The sequence below is a fragment of the Micromesistius poutassou genome (genome assembly GCF_964030765.1).
Source record: "Micromesistius poutassou genome assembly, chromosome: 13".
NCBI lineage: Eukaryota > Metazoa > Chordata > Actinopteri > Gadiformes > Gadidae > Micromesistius > Micromesistius poutassou.
The window spans coordinates 8,162,342-8,186,450 of NC_140283.1; the positions used below are offsets into that span (position 1 = coordinate 8,162,342).

The 24,109-nt window shown below is 46.0% G+C and overlaps 2 protein-coding genes across 2 annotated transcripts; both read left to right on the plus strand.

Annotated features, from left to right (window-relative positions):
* Positions 1–647, plus strand: il17c (interleukin 17c; the record flags this gene model as incomplete). Its single annotated transcript, XM_084477865.1, is given in 3 exon segments — positions 1–18; positions 22–266; positions 395–647. Coding segments are annotated over 3 exon segments (516 nt in total).
* Positions 648–1,606: 959 nt separating this feature from the next.
* On the plus strand, positions 1,607–23,023 carry tango6 (transport and golgi organization 6 homolog). The gene is made up of 18 exons (XM_084477922.1): positions 1,607–1,733; positions 2,463–3,121; positions 4,409–4,525; positions 4,670–4,829; positions 6,046–6,152; positions 6,423–6,588; positions 7,504–7,559; positions 7,721–7,833; positions 8,460–8,636; positions 8,892–9,024; positions 9,213–9,407; positions 11,225–11,365; positions 12,920–13,528; positions 14,230–14,287; positions 14,512–14,661; positions 18,241–18,392; positions 19,621–19,734; positions 22,206–23,023. Exons 1-18 carry the CDS (start codon positions 1,682–1,684, stop codon positions 22,380–22,382), a joined length of 3,336 nt encoding a protein of 1,111 aa, XP_084334048.1. The 5' UTR covers positions 1,607–1,681; the 3' UTR covers positions 22,383–23,023.
* The last annotated feature ends 1,086 nt before the right edge of the window (positions 23,024–24,109 follow it).

The window sequence follows — 24,109 nt, forward strand, 5'->3', positions numbered from 1 at the left end:
ATGTTTTCACACAGTGCATAATCTGTATTGACATGTTCCTTCCCTTCACAGATTCTGTCATTGGGCGTTTTATTTGTGACTGTACGGACGTCCTTGTCGTTACCATGCTTTGATGAAGGACTGCTGGAAGAAAAAGCTATGAAAAGGCTCAATCTCCAGCCTACAGACATAGTACCAGAGGCGACCCCATTAAAATGCCCGGTCGGACTTTACGCGGGTTTAGGCACATCTCTGAAGGACCGCTCCATCTCCCCCTGGCGAATCGTGTAAGTCATATCCGTCGACATTCCCTCGCTTGCGTCACTCGCTCACTCTCTCTTTACGCACCACGAAGGGTTGCATGGGTGGCCGAGCGGAGATGTCATTGACGAGGTTTTACCCCTTTCTCCCGCAGGTATGACACACAAAAGGGCCGATTCCCGGAGACGATTGCTGTAGCTCAGTGCCTGTGCCAGGGCTGTATCTTGATCAAATGCGAGGATAACACACCAATAGAGGATTCCACCTACAACTCTGTAGCGGTCATACAGACCAAGCTGTTCCTGAGGAAGGAGCTGTGCGAGGATGGCAAAAAAGCCGGTAAATACCGGCTGGTTCCGTACTACGCAGACGTGGCCGTTGGATGCACTTGCGCAAATACGACTTAAATGTACAATCGGTTGGATTCACCTTGTTGTATTTGTTTTAAAGTGCAATCTGACGTGTGATGAAGATCGCGCCGGAGTCGTTATAGACCCCGTTGTTTATCATCGCTAACGTCATTATCGTCCCATTTGAAGTTGACAACGTCATCAAATACATACTGGTATACTATCATATAGTAGTAGGCTGTTATAAAGCTTATAACGTGAAGCTATGTAAATTATTTATTGCAATATTTAATTGAAATTGTATTTAAGTTTAAGTTAAGTATTTAAGTTATTTATTTGATTTGTTAGTCGTTTGTATGATTTGGTAACGTCGCTAATGATGTAAATAAAGTGCAAATAAGAAACAATGTCTTAACTTGCTTTTTGTGCTTGCCGTTCTAGCTACTTGGTGGATTTAAAATGCTCTGCTGTTTGAATACATAACCAATACACTGCTGTTAGGTTAAAAAATGTATTAGCTATAACTTAATACATATTTCAAGGCGTCTCTTAACGTTAGTAAGAGACATGTATTGAAGGTTGCTTATATAATATATTCCTATATATTTAGGTAGCTATATGGATAGATGTTCACTCTTTCGCTTCACTTGACTTTCACTCACATACGTATTTTGTTCATTTGGGGAAGAAGGGGGGGAAACCCGGTTAGGTTGTCAACTTTCTTCTTTTGGAGTGTGGTTGCGGTTTGCAAACAATTATTCTGTACATTACCGAGGCCGCCACCATCTGAACAGGAGTAGGAATCAGGGATCACCTTCTCAGGGATCTAAAAAAATCAAACTTACTAACAATAACTCAAATATATATCTATCAATCTAGTGGTATTTAGAGACTGACAAACTGAATCCAAGCACTCATCCCCTGTTTGTTTACTATTGTGAACTTACTTCCGCGTTTCGGTTTCACATTGAATGGAGTTTTGTGACGCAGTATATACGCGCCGTGTTTGCGATATCGTAGCAGCGTGGCTAGGTGGTAAACAGTCTGCAATGGCTTGTTGAAGACTCATGTAGTCTTCTGACAATGGCGACATGACTTCAGCAATCATCTCAGCGTTAAATGTGTTGACAAAACCACTCAGTGGTAAGTGGTGAATTTGACATCTGCCAGTTCTAACCTTAAGCCGTAAGAACCGTAAGAATACCCAAGAGTCAATGCTCAATGAGACACCGGACTATACATACATATACATATACTATACAATTAAACAAATTACATATGTTCATCGATGCTTTTGTGGTTAGCAGGGCTGCCAACTTTTGGGTTTTGGCCGGAGTGAGATTCTGTAGAATCTTGTAGTGCATACGTTATAGCAGGGTCCGCGGGTGTAATTGTTGACGAGGGGGAGCTGAACAGAGTGCTACGATATGTTAAAATTACTCGTACTCACGTCATACGTTGCTGCAGTTAATGCAGTCGACATGTATTTGAACCCGTTATCAATTCAATTCAATTGTATTTGTGTAGCCCTTAATCACCGGTACAGTCTATTTTCATTGTATTTTAAGGAGCTTTATTTTGGGATATTCTGCTAGATCAGCATCTCTACCTACACTGCGGAAACAAGGTTTTGTGAATATTCAACTTGCAAAGAGAAACTCCCTGATTTGAGGTGATTTGATTATTTATTCAATATTCAGTTTGTTTATATTAGTTGGATCGTTATCTCTGCCCTGTGTAGAGCTATCGAAAGCCGGATAAAAAATATATAACGGATGTCAACTTATTTCCAGGCTAAGATGTACGTTCTGTCGTTATTGACGCATAATCCTACATCACATGCTGTACTGGTTTTGCGTTTTTTTCCACCAGAGACCCATGTGCGAGAAACTCAGTCATCCCAGCGTGACGCTATCTTGGGGGCATTGCGGACAAACAGAGCTCTGCTATTGGAGCAGCTGCAGAGCGACAAGAGCCTTAAGGAGGCATGGGCGTTGAGGGAGGAGGAGAGGACGGGGGCGGCCTGGTTCTGTAGCAAAGCAGAGGAGGATGTCCCCTGGGCCTTTGCTCAGGAGTGTTTCCTCCTGCTGCTCACCCTCGCCCGCCACCTCTCGACCCAGTTGGCGCTCTTCGAGCAAACTCCACCCTCGCCGGCGGCCAATCAGCACACCCCCGAGGCTGCCCCGCCCCTGCCGCCGGACGTGCTGAGTGTGAGCCAGCAGAAGACGCTGGCCGCCGCTCTCCAGTTCACGGTCTCCCTCGGGCTCTGTGCTCACTTGGTGCCCGGGGTAGGCTTGGCCTTGGAGAGCCGTTCCGCGTTCGGCCCGCTGCTGGCGGGGTTGGTGCGACGCGACGGAGCTGCACCCTCCACGCCCCCAGCAGAGCGCCGGCTGCTGACTGCCACCAGGGTGCTGCTGCGACTGAGCGAGCTGCCGTCTCTGGCCACGCTGGTGTTCACCCGTCACCTGGGAGACCTCATGGCTGCTCTGTGCCAGCTGGGTCACCAGCCGCAGCGCTCCCAGGGAGCCAAGGTAACCCAGTTATGTGTCAGCATGTAATTCTTTATGTGTCCTCTCTGGTATTTCAAACTTATTTTAGAATGTGCCCGTCATGTCAAAATTGATATGCACTAGCAGTAGTCTATAAGCTTTTTGGGCAATGATGGCCACTTATGATTCTACTATTGTCCAGATGAGATGGTGACATATTACAACTTGTACCAAAAAAACTAACATTCTTTTGAACAAAAAATGATTTGATATAAAACTATAGTAAGGTTGGGAGAGCTGGAAAACAAAGCACAAAAATGACAAACGCTAGGGGATGCGTGGGGATGACGGACCACTTAAACTGTAGAAACATGACATCTGGATCTCCCTCACTAATAAACAAAGAAGCCACCAGCCATACAGCTTCCTGCACCTGGCTAGGTCCGGCAGAACACTTGATTGATGTCAGCTTCAGCTAGCATGGCTGAACTGGAGAGAGAAGGAGCGAGAGAGACAGAGACCGATAGAGGGAGAAAAAGCAGACAACATAATTGAACCTATAATCATAATAATAATAATAATCATAATAATATTAATAATATCCTTTACAAAAGCAAAATAACTTCAGTTTGTTGGCCACATTGTCCCTGCCACAGACAAGCCTGACCTCCATATTGTAGAGGACAATACAAACCCATAAACCCTACACCTCAAAGGGTTCTGTGGAATCCTCCTGACAGCTTAGGCCACAGAAGGCCACAGAAGAAAAGGTGACTGCCACTCTGATCTGGGGATGCCAGAAAAGGAGAGAAACAGATTAGGATGCATAATAACAGTTGGACAAAGGGCTCTTGAAATTCAGCATCCCTTCAGGAGTTTCCAGTTCTGAAAGACTACTTTTACATGAAACTTTATACAAAAATCACCTGATATTCTGGCAGCACAGAATATCTGTAATTTTACCAGAAAGGGGCAACACCCCTTCTAACACAAAAGACTGAGAAGCCATATCTGTTGATATTACCATTGGGAATGCACAGGCATTCTCTAGAGTCTAAAGCATGCATTCTTTCACCTATCCAGTGCAGTAGTCGTAGTTAATCTAGTAGGTACATTCAACTAGCATGGTTCTTCAAACCTATACCTTAATTTCTTAATGTATGCTATATATTGTAGTGTTGTAATTGAAATATAAACGGTATACTGTGTGTTATTACTATACGTATAACCATAATACACTGTTATATACATACATTTTTAACTTTTGTGTATTAGGGAGAAGGTATAGTTTAATATGCGTGTTGTGTTTTGAATTCTTAACAAATTCAGGACTTGAATCTGGAAGAACGCACAGCTTGCAGGGTGGCCCTGAAAAGCATTCTGGGTACAGTCTATCAGCCCATCGTAATCAAGGAGCTGCTGATACTCCAAGGTGGACCCAAACAGGTTGAGATTACAATGTAGATAATGATAATAAAGAATCCAGAGTTAATTGTATGAGGATATAACTTTAGATTATAAATAAACTTCTGAAATTAAAATGAGCATTGGTTTCTATTCTCTCTGTCTCTCGTCTACCATACTACTCAGGTGTCCTCAACAGCATTGGCCAATGGCGCCCCAAGCAGGCCGGCAGCAGTAGCGACTCCTGCCTGGCTCCGGCGCCTGTGTGGCCAGCTGCTGTCTGCCAGGCTGATGCAGCCTCACGGGGTCCAGGCCGTAGCCAGGGCCATCCTGGAGGGAGGCACAGGTAGGGAACCAAGGGAGCCAGCTTGGGAGCCGACAACATGAAACAGGGTTTTTAGAAGCACTGTGATGCATTCTTGGGATGAATCTTGCTGTTCTGTATTATAACACATTTCAATGGTATCTTGTTATGACGATATGGGAAAAAAATACTATTTTCATTATTAATGGGGTGATACCATCCAGCCCTCAATAGTGGTATTAATGGCCATGTGATGATTAAGCCCAATAAAAAAATAATCGTTTGATTATGTATAAGATGTATTTTCGTTTAACTAAACATGGTACATTGCTTTCTGCCATATATTTTCAACTGCAACATAAGATTAAAGCATACATTAATTATTGAGGCCCACATGGTGCATTATGCCATTCACCATCTCCATATGAGAATGTTGATAATAATAATAATAAATTGATTTTATATAGCGCCTTTCAGGATACTCAAGGTCGATTCACAAGAGTGGGAGGTGAGGGTGTGTGTGTAGGCGAGTGAGTGAGAGTGCAAATGCACAAGGCGCTGGGTGGGGTCGTGAGTTAGAGGTCATAGGCCTCAGAGAAAAGGTGTGTTTTCGTGTGCTTTTTAAAAGTCTCCATGAAGGGGGACAGCGGATGTGGGGGGGAGCTGATTCCACAGAGTGGGGGCGGACACGCAATTGGCACGGAAATTGCCAGCTGGTCCTTGTCAGAGGACCTGAGGGACCACAGGGGGGTGTAAGGGTGGAGGAGGTCAGAGAGGTAACAGGGGGCCAGAGAGTGAAGGGACTTGTATGTGAGTAGTACAATTTTGAATTTAATGCGGAACTTGACTGGTAACCAGTGGAGCCGCATCAGGGTGGGGGTGATGTGCTGCCAGGGTTTAATGCCAGTTAAGACCCTGGCAGCTGAGTTCTGCACATATTGCAGTCTGTCCAGGGTTTTAGAGGGGAGACCAGTGAGTATGGCGTTGCAGTAGTCCAGGCGGGTAGAGATGAAGCAGTGGATCAGGGTTTCGGTAACTGAGTCTGAGAGTGAGGGTCGGAGTCGTGCGATGTTCTTCAGGTGGTATAATGCAGATCTTGTGACGTTATTAATGTGGGTCTGGAATGATAGGGTGGGGTCCAGGATGACACCCAGGTTGCGGACTACGGGTGATGTTCTGTAGCGAGTGATCTTTCTGACAATTTGTCCCCATTCATCTGAGAGTACTTACTGCTGTGGTTCTCCGTTGTGCCCACCAGGGGGTGACTCAGATTGGAAGAAGTGTGATGGTGTTGCTAGGATACTGGTGGCCTGTCCTCAGCAGTGTGTCTCAGCAGACCTCTACTACAGACAGGTCTGCCCTCAGGTAAACACAGACGGAGGCATGCTCACATGTGGCATATATAAAGGCACAGTTCATGCTTGTTTTCTCTTATAATAAATGTTGTTTTGACCTATGACTGAGTCATCTACACATTGTAAATTACATTTTATTCAAAATCAAAATATACCTATATACACGTCAAAACATATAAAGGCTTTATTTAATTGCTCATTTAATTCCCATATACGTATGTGAAATACATATTTACATATACAATACATATTTATCTTGATTTGCACTCTCTATGGCCAGATTATAGAACTGCTGCACTTCAAAGACAAACTGACCGCCAGGCAATTCCAGCGCGTTGCCACCAGGGTGGCGCTCACCATAGTGGAGGAGAAACCACAGTTTGGACAGCAGTACCTCCTGGAGCCTCTCCTTGGACCGCTGCAGCGCTGCTGCTCCATGGCAACCGGTCAGAATTACACTGCTCTCATGGTATCGCTTACTGCTTGATGCTGGTTCGTGAAGGGGAACGTCAAATTACAAATGTTCTCTCCTTGTTAAGTAGAGATAATGAGTGAAGCAAATGGAAAGTAAAGTATTCTGTTTTTTAAATTTTTATAAAAATATATATTTTTAAATTTTATAAAAATAATATTGACCCAAATGCTTAATTAATTTTGCTTTAAACAACTTCTTGTCAAACTGAGAGGGATATATCTACATAACTGTAAATTGGCGTCTGCCCGTCTCACCCCGATTCATACGAGGTGTTGAATTTCAAAAAGTGAAGCATTGCTGCTGTGCTTCTGAGGTCGGCTGTGATGCGCCGCTGACAGGTTGCCCTTCGCTAAGGCTACCCAACCAGAGGCCGCTGATCATGTAGTCAGCGGTGCAACACAGCTGGCCTACTAATCACACTGCTGAGAATCGGTTGTGTTTGTAGACTAAGTACGATTTTGTGTTGTAAATGGAACTCGTTTCAAAAAAGCAACTATTCGGGACACATTGGAAATCGTTGGAAAGTAATCAAAAGTGGCTCGGCTTCTGTAACTCTGCAAGCCAATTGAAGCAGCCGACGGAAAGCGAATACTAACCCAGCAAACTCCCCTTCTGGACACACAATGATGACTCTCTTTAACACAGGCAAAGGCAAATGTACAGATTTCTCGGTGTATCCCTTTTTTAAATCGATTATATTATAGTATATGGTTTAGGAAGCGAGAGGTGAACAGGATTTGCCAATGCTATTGTTCCCAGGCTATTTCCAACCAATGTAACGTTACATTGTCATGGAGTAAAATCTGATAGAAAAGCTCAGTTGTAGGTAGATAAATATGTGTGGAACGATGTCTGTAGTGTTTGAGTTCCTTTTGTTCCCAATCAGGCGAGGCCTCTGTGGACGAGTGGGAGCTGAGCCGATGTGTGGACGATGTTTACAAGGTGAGAACTGGAAGTCTCAGCTTGTTTGTCGGAATCACTTGGCAAGGAAATGTATGTTTTGTTTATCGCAGGAGAAATATTAACCCGTCACTCAACATTTCACACTTGTTTTTCTATTGTTGAACACTATTGTGATGTGCCCATACCTGACTGTGCTCCAGATCTGGGTGATAGGGAACAGCACGTCGGGCCCCGTGCTGACAGCACTGAAGCAGGTGCTGCCTGTCGTGTTCAGCCTGTTCTGTTTCACCAAGCAGAACGTCTCCCACCTGCGGTACACAGTAACACTGGCCTTTTAGTGTGTGTGTGTGTGTGTGTGTGTGTGTGTGTGTGTGTGTGTGTGTGTGTGTGTGTGTGTGTGTGTGTGTGTGTGTGTGTGTGTGTGTGTGTGTGTGTGTGTGTGTGTGTGTGTGTTGGGGGGTGGGTTCAAGAGAAAGATCATAACCAATGCTTTTATTTGATTTAAAAGTTTTAATGGCGCATTTAAGTTGACATGAGTCATACTGCTCGCGGCTTTGCAGATGCCACTGTGTATTATTTGAGCTATGCCATACAGCAAGGTAGAATCATCAGGGATGAGGTACTGCATTCTTTGTGGTTCTCTGTTTACTTAGTATTTAGTCATCTAGCAAGTGCTTTCTTCCAAAGCGACGTACAGTGAATTGAGATAATTTTAAAATTATTTAAAAGTAATTAAAAGTAAATAATTACAATTCTCAAGGATAGTTAAGATAGTACAGTTAGATATTGGGGCTCAAACCCATAACTCTTTGTTGGGAAGTTTAAACACTAGCCATCACTCTATAATGCGCCCCTATCTTAATGTTTTAGTTGAGTTTGAGATAATACGTGTGTGTATCATGTATGTTTAATCTATGTGTTTTTTACTATGCACCACAGCGCCCCGTGTCAGGAGATCTTGCTGTGGTACCTGGGTCATGCAGAACGGGCCCAGGTCCTCCCTGTGCTGCGGGGGCTCTGTAGCCTGGGTGGGCAGGAGTGTCGGGGGCCGTCTGAGCTGCACTTCACCCCGGGCAGCGACGGAGGGGTTCGGCTAGCTCCCAGAGAGACCGACAGGTGGGGGTTGCATGGTAGCACACTGTATGTCTGTCTGTCTGTCTGTTTGTCTGTTGGTCTGTCGGTGTCTTGTTCATTTGTTTTATGTGTTACTTATTTGTTTCATGCTTATGAATTCAAGATCAGTGAACAGACCATGTTTATCATGTGCATTTTGAGTTCTCTGGTGAGACTGAAAGTGGCGAGCCCGCATTGGGCTCCAACACCAATAATCAGGTCCCTACCTCTGTGTGTCTTAACCCCGCCCCTCCCCAGGCCCAGCGATGAGGACGAGGAGCTGTACGAGCGCGTGTCCGGGGAGCAGCGGAGGGTGGAGTGTCTGGTGCTGCTGCTGGCTGAGCTCAAGGACAGCGACCTGCCGGGAGACTTCTTCCTGGAGCTGCTGCAGGTACAGCACGCACGCACACAGGCACAAGACGCACACACATGCACAAGACGCGCACGCACACACACACACTCATATAGAAACACATTGCCCAGAGACAAGAGAAACTTACAAGCACGACCATTGTGTCACACACACACACACACACACTAAAGCGTGACACAGTTAAACCGCCGCTCCTTCCGACACAGGAGCTGACTATGTGGGCCGCTGAGGAAGACGGGGAGGAGCAGGAAGTGGACCTACGCACCATGAGTCTGCTGGAAGTGGAGCAGCACCAGTCGGGCCGGGCCGCTGCGGGCGGTCGGAGGTTGGCCCTCCTGCAGGCCCTGGCGGCGCTGTGTGAGGGTCTGCCCCACGCCGCGCTGCTCAGGAAGACCACACAGGTGAGGGGGGCGGAGCACATTTGGGTGGGTTCCATGACCTGCCAGCATTCTCTCTGCTAATGTACGTTCAACAGCTGATCTACAGTGGAATGCTTGATTCGGATTGGTCAGTTACGTTTGATGGTTGTGTATTATTTCTCAATAATGGGACACAGTTCCAAATCACTTTGCTACTAATCCAACATTACCGGCAACGGACAAATGGAACTATCGACCAGAAGTTTCCTTACTAATAGCAATACTAATACAGAATGCTCAAAGAATAATTGCATTTCGGCTGATTTAAGTTGAAGGAAAAACATTGACATTATAGATAACTATCTGACATCAATATCATTGTTGGTGACTGTGGTATAAGCGGAGTAAAGCACTCTGGACTCTGTCACATTATTGGAAAATTATGTACTTTGGGGGGTGGTGGCAATTCTTTTCCAATAATGGGACAGCCCGCCATGATTAACTTTCCTTGCATATAAAATGCAAATATGATGCATGTGAGGAGCAGGAAAGCATTCTTAGACAAAGTGGACGTAGACATAATTAAGAATTCAGCAAGCTTGTGTCTGGCATTTGGTATGAGGGACATCATATGACTTGAGCTTCGTGATTCCACTACAAGCACGGTTCATATTGCAAACCATTCAACTTAATCAGGTCACATGATGTGATGTGGCAGATGGTTTATTACAAGTACATTTGTCAGAGATAATTAAAGGGTTGAGGTCGTATCTCTGAGACGTATCTGCCTAAACTCAACATGTGAAAACATATTCCAAGTACATAGGGCTCAATGTAGGGGATGTAGGAAAGCTTTATGTACTTTGTCGTTGCACCCTTTTGAATGTTGCCTTGCCTTTTTAAGATGTAGCCATGTGTATTATTTGGCAAATTACAAAGCCCACTGATCCAGATGGCTGGCTGTGTTCTGGCAGAGTTACTTACTGGTGACCTCAAACTCTATGACATAAACAATTAAGGTACAAAACAATTACTTTCTTAGACAAAATAACCCTGTACTATAACTAAGAATCGGATGCATGTCACTTTTAGATATATAAACCTGTTGGGTCTCATAGCCCTAGGTAAGAATGTTCCAACGCTTTATTCCACACTTAAAATGAGTATCATGTATTTATACTCCCACAAGCACAATAAAACAAAAACACAGTCATGCTGACACAGTTACTGCTCACCTAGAATAGACGCTGCCTGCCCATGACCTGGTTGTTGAAGGAGCTTTTGAAGGCCAATTAGATTGTTTATATTGTTTGGCTGCAGAAATATCTCTACAAAAGTTCATAGGGCAAACTGGCAGCCTTGAAACTTTGCATTGAAATGTGCTTGTTAAGCTCTTTAGGGACATGATGTCTTCTGATGGCACAGCCTTCAGGGAAAAAGCCCCCCTTCAGGGTGCTTTTAAAAGCCCTTCTCGTCCCAAGGGGGCCTTTGTCACCCTGAAAACGCGCCATTTCACTCCACCACCCAGAAATAGCCTTTCTGCCCATTCTCTGGTGCTCCCCACCAAACAATCAGGCCCATACTAACTGGCGAGGCTGTACACTGAAAGGCTTGCTGGCTGCGTCATTAGCTGGCTGGATGAATGACTGGTTAACTCAATATGCTTGATAAAGAGTTTAATTGCATTGGTTATGTGGCTGACTATTTGCCAGACGGGACCATTCTGAGCGAGAGAAAACTACCTCACTGATTGGAAACCGGCTACATTTTATTTTTGGCTTCACTTATCTTTTACTTTGTAGAGCAAGTTTCTGGGTCTGAACATTTGTTTCTTTTTTCATTGGTTTCTTCCTTCCTAGGTAGTGGAGTTTGTGGTCTCCCTGCTCCAGAGAGCCTGTGCGGGCCTGGGCCAGGCCGGTCCTACCACTGAGCACCCAGTGGAGAGCGAGACTCTCAGCATGGCCATGGGCCTGGTGGCCACCCTGCTCTCTGAACCACAGGTAAAAACTGCTGCTCCTACTCTTATTAATACTGCTATTACTAGTACTTTATCGCAATCATTATTTTCCTGCTACTGGTAATGTATTTTTTAGGGATGCACCGATTTATCGGACGAACATCGGTATCGGCCGATATTCGCGTTGTTGACTGCCATCGGCCTACTGGAAAATAAGATGACATTCACCGATGGCAGTGGCCGATGTTTATCTGTTGTGTCATATCAATTTTGCCCTGGCTAAATGTTGTGTTGGTTATTTGCGGTCTGACTTGCAGTTTCGGAGAAGATGCAACAGGTGGAAGGCTACTAATAATACCACCCATAACAGCCGCTGGCTGGACACGCCTCTGGCGTGATGACGTAAGCGTGCGGGTGCCGTGCACACGTGTGGTTTGTTTACAAATTAAAGTGAAAGAAAATGTCGGTCGTGTGGGAGTATTTCACTGTCTTGGAGAAAGATCAGCGATATGCAGTTTGTAAGACATGTTCCAGTGACATTTCACTCAAAACCCTTTTCGCTTTGAAACCCCACATCCCCCACAGCGGAGAAAGGTTGGTCATCTAATGCGATGAACTCCATGACCTTGTTAGTGATCCCTTTAGCTTTGGCGCTGTCCGTGGGGATTTTTTTCCCTTTCTCAAATGCTGTGGTTATCGACTGAGTCTTGCTGGTGGTGGTTTGTGCTTTCTTGGTGTCCCGTTCATTTCTCCGTTTTTTATCGGCTTTTAGGTAATCGTTGTACACTTCTCCATGTCTGCTTTTCAAATGGCTAATGAGATTTGATCAGTGTTTGTAATAACGCCGTTATTTTTTCAGTAACGGGTAATCTAACTAATTACTGTTTCTGTTGTTACAACGCCGTTACCGTTACTGACCGTTAAATGCGGTGTGTTACTATGAATTGATTGAATAAACTGAGTAATCCGAACGCACCCCTGGCTGCACACACAAACTGCTAGTGAGGAGCCCGGCTGGTTTAACAACGAGTTAAGCAATTATGATTGGCTAAGGCAGAGTCATGTTTCATGGTAGCCAATCGGAGCCAGTGTTTTTACACACAAGCCAGGATACGCGTGCCACACACGCACACACAAACGCCAAACAGATTCGATGAAGCAGTACAAATGGTGAGTCCGGAGCAATCCGATGAAAAGTTGTCATTTTCAATTCATTGAGGTCAAAGGCAAGAATGTGCATGTAAAGGTGGAATAAATAACAAGCAATCGGCCAAATTGTTATTTTAAACATCGGTATGGGCCCAGAATTTCACAATCGGTGCATCCCTAGTATTTTTTGTTGTTTTTTCACTGTTATACCGATTTAAGTCATGAATAATTAATTGTTTTTGACAATAATAATCTTATTATGTTATCATTCCCTACTAATTACTTTAGTCAATGGTGGAGTGAGGACAGCAGAACAAGCCCTGCCGAGTTTGGGCCAAGTTCCTTTCGCTAGCCCAAAAACAACAACAACATCCTGCTCTCATCCCAATACATTTCTATCTCTATTCCTTTCCTCCTCCTCCCCTCTGTGCCGCTCCCTCCCCAACAGAAGCTGGGGGCGGAGGACTACACCTGCATGACCCGCCTGCTCGCGCCCCTGGAGGTGGTTTCCCTGCAGCACCCGGAGCCGCTGATCCAGGGGCTGGCGGGTGACCTGCGGGCCATCATCGCCACCCACGGCGCCTACAGGCCTAAGAGCCTGTCCGCCGGCCCCGGCCCCGAAGGGAACCCGGGCGTCTACAATGCGACGCAAGGCAGGAGCGTCTCGCGTCCCCCCGGAGAACGCACCACAGCACCGTCCCGGGCCCCCTCTCGCTCGCCCCCCACCGCTACGAGACCTGCCGCAGACCAAGCGGCCGAAACGACCACCGTGCGCACTGATCCACTGCCGCCGCCGCCGCCTCCCGGAGACATCGGGGCGTCTCGGGCCCACGGCAGCCCCCCCGAAAACGGTGACGCCCGATCCGCGGCGCCAACCGCCGCGACGAGGCCTGGCCGCCCCGCGCCGCTGCCGGAGCCCCCCCGAGCCTTCTCCGATTGGCTGCTGGAGGCGTGTGACCCGGACGTGCCGACGAGAGCGGTGGCCCTGAGGAGGCTGACGCGCATGGTGCAGGAGAGGCACGCCGAGGCGCTCCGGGCCCAGGAAAAGGTCCTCCTGGTGGGTAGAGATCACACAACAAAGTGCATTGTTGCATAGCAAGAGTTTATTTTCATTGGTGCTTCGCACACGCAAGGAAGACGGTATGCTGTGATTGATATATGAAAGGGTCCATCCTACACACTGGGGAGGGAGGTAAGTAGGAGGGCAGGAGGGGTGTGGGGGTGGGGATGGGGATACAAGGATAGCCTGGGCTCTCCGGGGACTTGTTAAGGAGGCAGATGCAGCAAGACAAGAATGACAACCCATTAACTATTCAGTATAAGAGCCCCCCCCCCCCACCCCCCTACTGCTCCCCTCAACCTTACAGCTCCTTCATGATGCCCATGGGGGGGCTTCTTATCGATCCCCCCCCCAGACCCTTGATATCAGACCCTTGATAGGGGTGAGTCTGAGAGCCGGTGCTGGTTGCTTTTCCCAGATCACCCTCTAATGAACCCCTTCATCCCCCCCGCCCCCCTCTAGTCCCCCCGCTCCAGAGCTCCTCTGGTCTCTTCACCTGAGGGCATTGTTTGGGTTATTCCCTTTGATAACCGTCCTATTGTGTCTGTTTTACACATTCAACTAAATGGAGCTACTGCCGGGGAAACCCTTGGCTGTATTTTATTTGTTTGATATGTCTGTGTTTGTATGTTTATTCACTATGTTTGTGTATCTATGTTTATATCCAACATATAATGCTGGTGTGTGTCCTCATGCAGCTCTTCTTGGAAAACCTGGAACACGACGACACATTTGTGTACCTGTCAGCCATTCAAGGTGAGGCTCCACACCCTCCTCTCCTAAGCACTCGGCCCTTGTTTTCTGTTAGTTGCATTTCCTTTTCTGCCTTTTTTTTTTGTTTTACTGCAAAAGGAATCGATCCGTCGCCCTCAATGAAATGTGCGATGAAGAAAGCGTTTCGCCGTGCGTGCTGAACGATTCAGTCGGGGGGTCATTGATTTTTGTCTTCCTCCGTAAACATGACTTGTGCCGGGGCGTAGGCCTGGCGGCGCTGGCGGACACCTTCCCCGTGAGGATCCTGGAGAGGCTGATGGGGGAGTTCAAGGAGCCCTCCCTCCCCGACCGGGAGCACGCGCTGGAGACACGGCTCAAGGTCGGAGAGGTGCTGATGAGGGCCAGCCGGGCCATGGGTGAGTGTGTGTGACACACCGCTCTCACACGCACATACACACGGCAAAGAACAGGCCCACATACACATGCTCTTACCTCTCTCTACGCTGTTAGAAAATGTAATATTTAGCTTACAAAATCACCACCATTTTTTTATACTGTGCATTCGATTTTTTTTTGCTGTTTGGAGAGTACTCAAGAGAGTTGTAGTAATGGAAAGTCCTGAATAAACGACTAAACAAAAATGAAGAAATATACCTTATCCTAGGCTATTCGAAACGTTGTTTTCGCAGCAGAAACTCTGTTGCAGTTTCAAACACAACAATGTCACTCCATGATGACAAATCGTTTCAATATTAATTACTAAACAATAACCAAAACACTTTAACGTCCATTAACATTGTTCTGCTCCTATACCTCCGAGATGGAGGGGGTCATTGCGATGTGACTTCACATTGTACAAGCCCTATAAGACTAGAAAGCTTTCATTAATCTCTCAGGATAGATAGATAGATTGATTGATTGATTGATTGATTGATTTAATTTGGGGTTCTAACTTCTGACTAAAATGAAGACTGGTTGTACTTGCTCAAGAGGGATACGCATGTGTAATTGTAAAAATCTGGGGGGGGGGAAAGTCATTCTAAAAGGATTTCCACGGTTACATCGACAATCATTTGATGTATTTTGAAAAAGAGATAACATTTTAACTTCAAATTTCCTGCTGCTTTCAAAGTGATTATAATGTGAACATGCTGCGTAGTTCTTCAAACCCCCATGATACCACATCAACAAGCATTTTTTGCTTGCGATAGTTATCTAGTTACTACCACCGGGCCATATTGACTGCTAACGGCACAGGGCAAGCTCTGTGCTCAGAAGGAACCCAGTGTGTTGGTGGGGGTAAAAAAAACTTGTTCAACTGCCTTCTGCTTTGGGTTTTTACTTTTGCTTTCGGTGGGGGGGGATGGGGGACATGACTCTGATGTTGTATGTGAGACTGGCCTTTGCACCACTTTGACCGCTCACAATCCAGTGACTGAAATCCATAACATCAAGATCTGGACAGACACTCGGCCAAGCAGGCACAGCCGGCCAGCCAGAGACAAGAGAGAGGGAGATGGAGATGGGGAGACAGAGAGCAGTGTGTCTCCATGTTTGTACGCTCACCCCGTATGCCCCAAATGCCGGCTGTCTCACTCCTCAGTAGTCAGCAGTTGCGCGGGCCAAGCCAGAGCTCTGCCAGCATGTGTCTTAATAAATAACAAGGTTCTCCTAATTGACTAGAGTATTGAAGCAAATGTTGAAGAAGAAAAAAGATGCTGGTCCTGCAGAGAATCCACACACACACACACACACATGGTGGGGCGAAGTCCAATATGCAAATGCAGAGAGGATGGGTGATACCACGCAGATTTATTATAGCGTTTGACTTACTAAGCATGATGCAGCTGGAGGCATGCATCTACTTTGTCACAGTCATGCATTATTGTGCGTGTCTGCAAAGATGCCTCCTTGAGGCTACATGCACGCACACACACACACACACACACACACACACACACACACACACACACACACACACACACACACACACACACACACACACACACTCTAACTTCATTAAAATCATTACGTTTTCCATTGGGTACATCAGTGCTATTGTGTCTCTGAGTCTACGAGACTGCTGGCTCTCTTTCAGAACTTGATGTGGGACGGCCTGAATGGGACCGTGTGTTTGTGTGTGTGTGTGTGTGTGTGTGGGTTTGGGAGCCTGGGCGAAGGAGCCAGCTGTAGGGCACTCGCCACGGCCAGGCTGGGAAATGATCTGCCCAGACAGAGCCCATGGCCAGACAGAGCCACAACTTGGCCGGTCGGCCAGCCCTCGCTCTTCTCCATGGTTTCTATTTGCCCCCGTGTGTGTGTGTGTGTGACTCTCCCTGCACTTGGCTGGGGGAGTCACTTCAGCCACAGAGAGCCTCACTGTGTGTGTCTCTCTCTCTCTTGTCCATTTTTCCTTTCCTTGTGTTTATTCTGCCACTTGTTAACGGCCAGAAAGCTGTAGTCCGGAGTTGTCAACACCACTGATCAATGGTGTTGTCATCATCCATCTTACTTTCGTTATGCGTTGGGTGTCTGAAAACCACAAAGGAGTTGGGGAATTTGTCTGTTCTTTTTGACGGGTTTTTTTTAAATTCTCGAATCAATGAATGTGATTCATCAGTAACCTGTTATGCTAGTTCTTCTAGTGTTTATACTATGGGGAAATTTGGAAAAAATGCAAAAAAAAAACGGTTGAGTTGATGGACTTGATGAACCACAAATCCCATAATGACACTGTTACGACCCGACTCGGCTTCCCTGCTAATTTCACACGTTAACAATAAGTGACATGTCTGGTCGGGCCAGATGAGAGAGTGCCGTTCCACTGGCACTTAAGTACTAGGAGCCACACCTGGGCTCAGGTCTGGCTGATCAGCAATCACTGACCCTCCATCCTGCAACACACAAACGGAAACCAACACACACATACCCGTACACAAACACACACGCACAGGCACACCACAACAGCAGCTGGCAGAGACTAGGGTGTCACAAATAGGGCTGTAGTCCACCAAAGCAAGAAATGCGACCAACTCTATGACTCATCGATTAGTCGGTGGGGGGAAATACAAATAAATGATCTCTAGATTAACTTAATCGGCCACAGTGCACTACTACTATCTACTCTATCCAGTAGCCCAAAAAGGACCTGAGTGCTGTTTGGAGGAAGTCAGTGGATGACAGATCCACTCCTGGGCTGAGTCCGGCTCCGTCAGGGCAGAGCTTGAATGTAAAGCAGGTCACGCCCCAGAAGAGCCCCAGAGCACCACGCCAAGCAGTGTCGCATAGTAGAAAGGAAACGCGTTGGAAGAGTCAATCCAGGTTTTTGTTCTGTGTTGGTATTCTGGCTCCCAATGGCGGACGCTGCGATGCATGCCAAGGTGTCAAGTCTAATGCATTCTTACTCAAAGCCTATCGGGCGTATAGCATGAAAGTTGACGGAAAGTGGCAGACAACATGAAAAAAAAAAAAGACTTATACAAACACATTTTTTGTCATCCTTTTAAAAACAAATGCTGCCACACCAACACATTTTTTGACTTGGTGTAAATGAGTTTGTAAGCGAGTAAATGTCCTGTCAGTAGGCTAGCAGTCATCTGTAAATTGGGCGAGTTCAAAGTTGTGTAAACTAGGGTGTTTGGACCCCCTGTCTTACAAGTCCTCTCGTCTATAAAACCATGCAACCATTTGTAACCGAGACTACGGAGCCTTTAATATTGTTTTTATTCAAATGTAATGTTATTTCTAAGACAATATAGCCCATCAATCAAAAATAAAACATATCGGCCTGCATATGTCCTCCTAAACGGATTAAGAAGCCTTTTTCCCTATGAAAGGATCATCAGCGATTGTCCGACCAATGAGAACTCGGCCTGACAAGTGCATAGCGATCGGCCAACCGACCAGAACCGACAGCCCTAGTCACTACACCCTGCATTGTATGGTCACGAGGCACTATTGTCAAATAATCCTTCTCCCTGTCGCGCCCCTTCCAGGTGATCTGGCGCCCCACCTGGGACGGCCCCTCATGGTGGCCTTCCTGCAGGGCACGCGGGACCAGGACCCCACGGTGCGGGCCAGCTCCCTGTCCAACCTGGGGGAGCTGAGCCACAGGCTGGACTACGCTCTGGGACCCCTGGCTCTGGAGGTGGGAACACTGTGTGTGTGTGTGTGTGTGTGTGTGTCATAGGTCAAACGGTAGCAGCTGTGGGCATTCTTTCTTAAGATTGTCTGAGGAAGTAAAATGACTCAAGGTACTATACTCACAAAAGCTATATACATGCTATACACTCCAAACACACACACACATGCACTCACGCTTATTTTCACATTTAGTTAGTTTTCGTTCCCGCTGTGATTTCGTCCATCACATTTCAATGTCTGAATTTCATTCAGTCATAGCAGAGCTAAAGATGTCCAGATGAATACATTATGAATAAATAAATGATTTTATTCATCTAATATATATATTTTAATTCCACCCAAGGAATATTTGAATCTAAAATAGTAAACTTGTAAAGTAAACTGAAAATGTTTTTGGATTAAAGAATACCAGGAATACTTTTCATTCTTTTTCTTTGATCTGGTCAGGGGGAGAGTGAGTGAGAGCAGGAAAGCTTCTATATGGTGTATATGTATATTTGAGGGACAGCACCGTGGTCAGATGTTTAAATCTAGATTCTGAGGTGTGTGTGTGTAGCCGGGTGTCATGAATAAGCAGCCCTGTTGGTTAGCCGGACCGGGCTGATATAAATGAACCTGCCCACACTACTCTCTGCCTAGTCAGCCCAGTCTACTTTTCCACCTTTCCACCTATGTTTACGTTATCTGTATGTGTGTGTCCTCAATGTGCTTCTGGTGTGTGTGTGTGTGTGTGTGTGTGTGTGTCCTAGGTACACATTACAAGCATGGTTTGTGTGTGTGTCCTGAATATGCTTACTGCTAACAGTGTGTTTGTGCATGCCCTTGGTATGCTTACTACTCACTGTGTGTGTGTGTGTGTGTCCTGAATGTGCTTACTGCTAGTGTGTATGTGTGTGCGCGCTTCCTGAATGTGCTTACTGCAAGCATGTTGTGAACAGAGTGACACATCGTCTACATGGCTCCCTGTAGACACACTGTAGACAGATTTTATGTCGAGTTTATGTCTGCGGATTCATTTTTCCTAGACTCCTTTGTAACAATACTGGCTACACAGCAAGGCATCGAAGGCCTCTTTTTGTTTTATTCCATATAAATTCCCGCGGCAATGCTATTCCCAATAGCATTTTATTCTAAATATTATGTATTCAATTACTAATTGGTCTGACACGCATTTTAATCGTTATATTTTATATTCGTATTGAAATAAATAATGTGTGTGTGTGTGTGCCCAGCTGAGCTCCTGTTTGTCAGCGCTCATCAGGACGGAGAAGGAGGCTGAGGTGAGGAGGGCGGCGGTCCATGTCATCACCCTCCTCCTCCGTGGCCTCAGTGATAAGACCACCCAGGTACCCTCTCTCTCTCATTCAGTCACACTCACTCGCCCACCCTCTCTCACTCATTCAGTCACACTCGATCGCTCACCCTCTCTGACTCATTCAGTCTTACTTACTCTCTCATTCAGTCACCCTCACACTTTCAAGTGCACACTCACTCCATCCCACCCACTCACTTCCTCTCACTCACTCACTAGCGCACACGCACATACACACACACACACACACACACACACACACACACTCACTCTCTCATAGCACTCTTTTTTAATGTCTTTTGCCCCAGGGAAATGCTTTGGGAATTATGTAACAAAAGGTTTTACTACCAAAACAACCTGATGGGTGTTTCCCCGTTGAACAAAGAGGGAAACTGAGTGATTAATTGTTACCATGTGATTGATAGCCTGCCATGTTCCTCTTGGGGCCACTGAGGAAAGCCCTGCTATGCAGTATATTGCATGTGAAGGTACATGGTTAAATTGTACATGTAAGAGTAAAAACGCTGAGTAAAAGCCGTGGCCGAGGCCCTATCGCAGAAATTGATTTTCCCTCAAATTGATCCAGTGCTCCTACACACACAAAGCATCGGCCGACTCACACCCTCACACTGGTCCTACAATCACTCATTTAATATTTTACTCTAGTGAGACGTGTGCTAACATGACACAATGGATCACATCAAAAAGAGGCGTTTGGTGAAGTATGACCGTGTGTGTGTGTGTGCGTGTGGGGGGTACCCTTGTGTGTTCAGCTGCTACCGAACAAAAGTTGCGATGGACCCTAGTTGGAACACATTCCCTCCATGGTTACCGCAGTGATTAGTCTACACAGACTAAAAGAGCCAAAGACACATCGGGTGAACTCCCTCACGATGTCCAACCCTAGTCCAGAACGTTATGCACCTGTTGGGTAAAAGAAAAAAAGCCCTGACCTTCTGTTGTAAGAGAGACCCCTCTAAACCAGTAATCTAGTCCCAGTTTCCCTGTGGTAACAGACCTCTTTAGGAAGCAGACACTAGGCGGTTTCTCACTAAAGACACGCCAAGCAGGTGCCCTCAAGATGGCCCGTAAAACACATCAGATCCGCCCCCTCTCTGCATGCATGTAGTGAGATACCTCGTGGCACTGGAAAGTCCACCCAAAGCAAAGTGAATCAGTACCTCCATCTGTATTATACAGCTGTACAAAATATAAGATGGCTGAGCCAGCGATCACACAGTTCATTGCTTGGTCTGTCGACCATGCTAATGCTTAGGATGGGATTAATGACAAGCTGCATCTTTTTTGACTGTGAGAAACGTCAAAGTTAATTAGATCCATTAATAAAGCAAATTATAAGGCCTGCAGTATAAACAGAAAACACTGACACAAAATGGCCCATTATAATTTCAGGAAACTGACAGTTTTATACAATACATGGATAAGTGATCATTTTAATTATGAGCTAGTAATATAATTAGTAAGTATTTTTTTTTGTAAGTAACAAAATGTAAGTAAACATGTATGCAGTACGCATAAGCACATGTCATTTTGGACATGTGGTTATGGTTGTAATGACCCACCCTGTGTGCCCGGTGAATTTCAACAAGCCGTTTGGTGACCACTAGGTAGGTAGCAGTCCTGGTCCTGTCATTAGGCCCAACATCTGCTGAAGCAAAGGCTGCAGAAACTGTCCAGCTGCAGTATAACTTAATGACACACTGGGACATGGGAACAGAGGCTGCGCTGTCAGACCTTCACCCAGGGGTGAAGGGAGGGAGTGAATCTGGGCGGGTGCATGAGTGGTCGGCTGAAGGTGGGGAAGAGTCACGGTGGACAAATGGGAGGATGTTGGTGGAGACTTCAAGGCAGCAGGATTTCTCTGTACTACACTGAATCTAGGCCAGGACGGGCTGGAATCCCCAGAGCCAAGACTGGCAGACAAAACTTGCATTGAGTTGTGTGTTGGACACAGCTAATAAATCATTCCAAGGTCTTTTGAGACATCGACCTCTTTGTTAACATGCGTTCGAGTTTCATGTTCCTTAACTTTGTTTGTTATGAGGATGAATCTCTGGAGATGCATCACCATTCCATGATGAGCTTCAAGCCACCCGCCTAGTTCATGTGGTAAATACATTTACAGAGGTTGTAAGAACGAAAACGGCAAAAAGAAAGAAACGCAATCATCGCCAAGCTTCTTCTTCTGAACTTCTGGCGCCTCCAAGATTATATCAAATTCTCTGCAGATGGGGAGGTGGAATTTGTTATGATCTGATTTAAACTAATCGAATGAGTGACCAAACCGAATAGAACAAATCTGTGTGAGAAGACTTCTTCGGTCTCAGCAAGCCGAAATAAAACCAACTTATTTTGAAGTATACCTCTTTTGACTCCCCGGCCGCCTGGCCATTCTCTCAGAACCGCTGTGCCTCTCGTACATATACTGTACGCTCTGATCCTCCTACTGATTGTGCGTGCATCTGTACCTTTCTTCACCTGCAGGTTCTCGGCGACGTTCTCCTGGATCTGTACCGCTCGCTCAAGTGGGCGGTGCGCTCGGACCCGGATCAGGTCACCGTGCTCCACGCCCAGCTGGCCTTGGAGGAGCTGGATGATGTCATGAAGCGCTACATTTTTCCTAAACAGAAGCTGGAAAAAAAGATTGTGGTCCTTCCATGAAGCCAAAGGAAGGGGAATTGAGGGGAATTTATTTCAGAGAACCACCCAGACTGACTACCGGCCTGCACCTGTTGGCCACCAACAATCACAACGTTTTATGTGAATGTGTGTGTATATATATATATATCCCACACACGCACAACCCACCACATATCCTGTGTTTCTCCACTGACAACCGCCTACAACATTTCCCCTTTTGTCCTGTCAGCTATGCTCCAATAGGCTAGGATGTAAACGGTCAATGAGGTAGGAGCCTCTCAACATACAGAGCGCTCGGCCCTCTCCATCTCCCCCCTGTGTGAACACGAGTAGACAAACAGAAACGGGGTCTCAGCGGTGTTTGCTGTGCATTGATGAGACTGCCCTCTCGGGGTCATGGCATCACCGGGGCAGAGCTAGAAAGGGTCTGGATGCAATGTCTAGTATTACTATTGTGAACGTTTGGAATGCCATCCACAAGTGCCTTCACAAATGTTTTTGCCACGGTGCTTATGTGTGTATGAATGAATTGAATTGAACTCAACTAAACAGTTAAGCAGATATTACTTCATTGCAAAAAAATATGTATACAACAGCAGTGTATATGTTCAAGATACCTCTGTTGCTTCCTGTCATTTTATAGAATAAAACGGCCCCTTTTGTGAGAATTTTTAGTCTTTGATTTCAATACATATCTTTTCAACTTGTTGTGCACATTGAGTTGTAAATTCAGAATTGTTCATGGTGAACAATGTTTCATTAAGGGCAATTTGAGCTTTGTCCTTCGCTGGATTACATTACTTCTCTCTGGGAAATGGTCACTTTTATTTAGGGCAACAGAATGCCAACAGCTTCCTCTATTAGGTATGAGGACAGAAGTGAGGAGTTATGACCTCATGCTGGAAAGCTTTGGTATGGTTTAACTTTTGGATGATTGTAAAATAATTTTCAGTTAACAGAAATGGCTAGCATGCAAGCTGTTTCCAAACCATATTAACTCAGGGGCTTCATGACTGGGCTGGACTTGCAGTCAACAGTTAACAAGTGAAGGCATATATAAAAGACAAATTAGCTGTTTTGGCTTTACTCGTGATTAAAATGTGAGGCAACACACACTATAACCAGGGGCGGCCGGGCATTTGCCTGGAGCCCATAGAAGGCCTTATGGGGCCCCCAAAATGCCCTCTTTATATTATTTATTAATAGTAGTGTCGGGATGTCTAATTACTCATGTTTTGACGGTCTTTATGCCAACTGTCCCGTAATCCCGTAACCCCGGTCAACAACTCTGCCAACCCGTAATCCCCCCCCGTCAACAATCTCGTCTGCCCGCAACCCCCCCCCCCCACGTCAACAATCTCATCCGCCCGTCAACAATTCCACCCGCGGACCCTGTTATAATGTAATACGCCTGGAGCCCCCAAAGGGCTAAGTTCGCCACTGACTATAACTGTCCTATAAATGACCTATATCTCCCAGGCTACAGAGACAGAAACCAGCCAGATGGACAGCACAACTATTTGTCAGAGATCATTTCAGAACATGGAGGCATCCCGACTACCTACACTTGTATACTAGAGAGATTCATCTAGTCTGTTGCTTATTTAATAATTACAAGCACGAGTCTCCTTGGGGAGGAGCCATACGTTGCTAACTCAGCATTTCAAGTGTTCAGGTGCACATGCGCTCTGATGAAGGAGCATCTCACACTGTATAAATAGCCACCTGCCTGCAATGCATTCCTCATT

Bases quoted from the DNA above. Each gene is read 5' to 3' on its own strand.
- tango6 (XM_084477922.1), top strand. From the start codon at position 1,682: ATGACTTCAGCAATCATCTCAGCGTTAAATGTGTTGACAAAACCACTC. The intron at 6,153-6,422 runs GTAAACACAGAC...CTCTATGGCCAG, and splicing joins ACAGACAGGTCTGCCCTCAG to ATTATAGAACTGCTGCACTT. The intron at 19,735-22,205 runs GTACCCTCTCTC...CTTCACCTGCAG, and splicing joins TCAGTGATAAGACCACCCAG to GTTCTCGGCGACGTTCTCCT.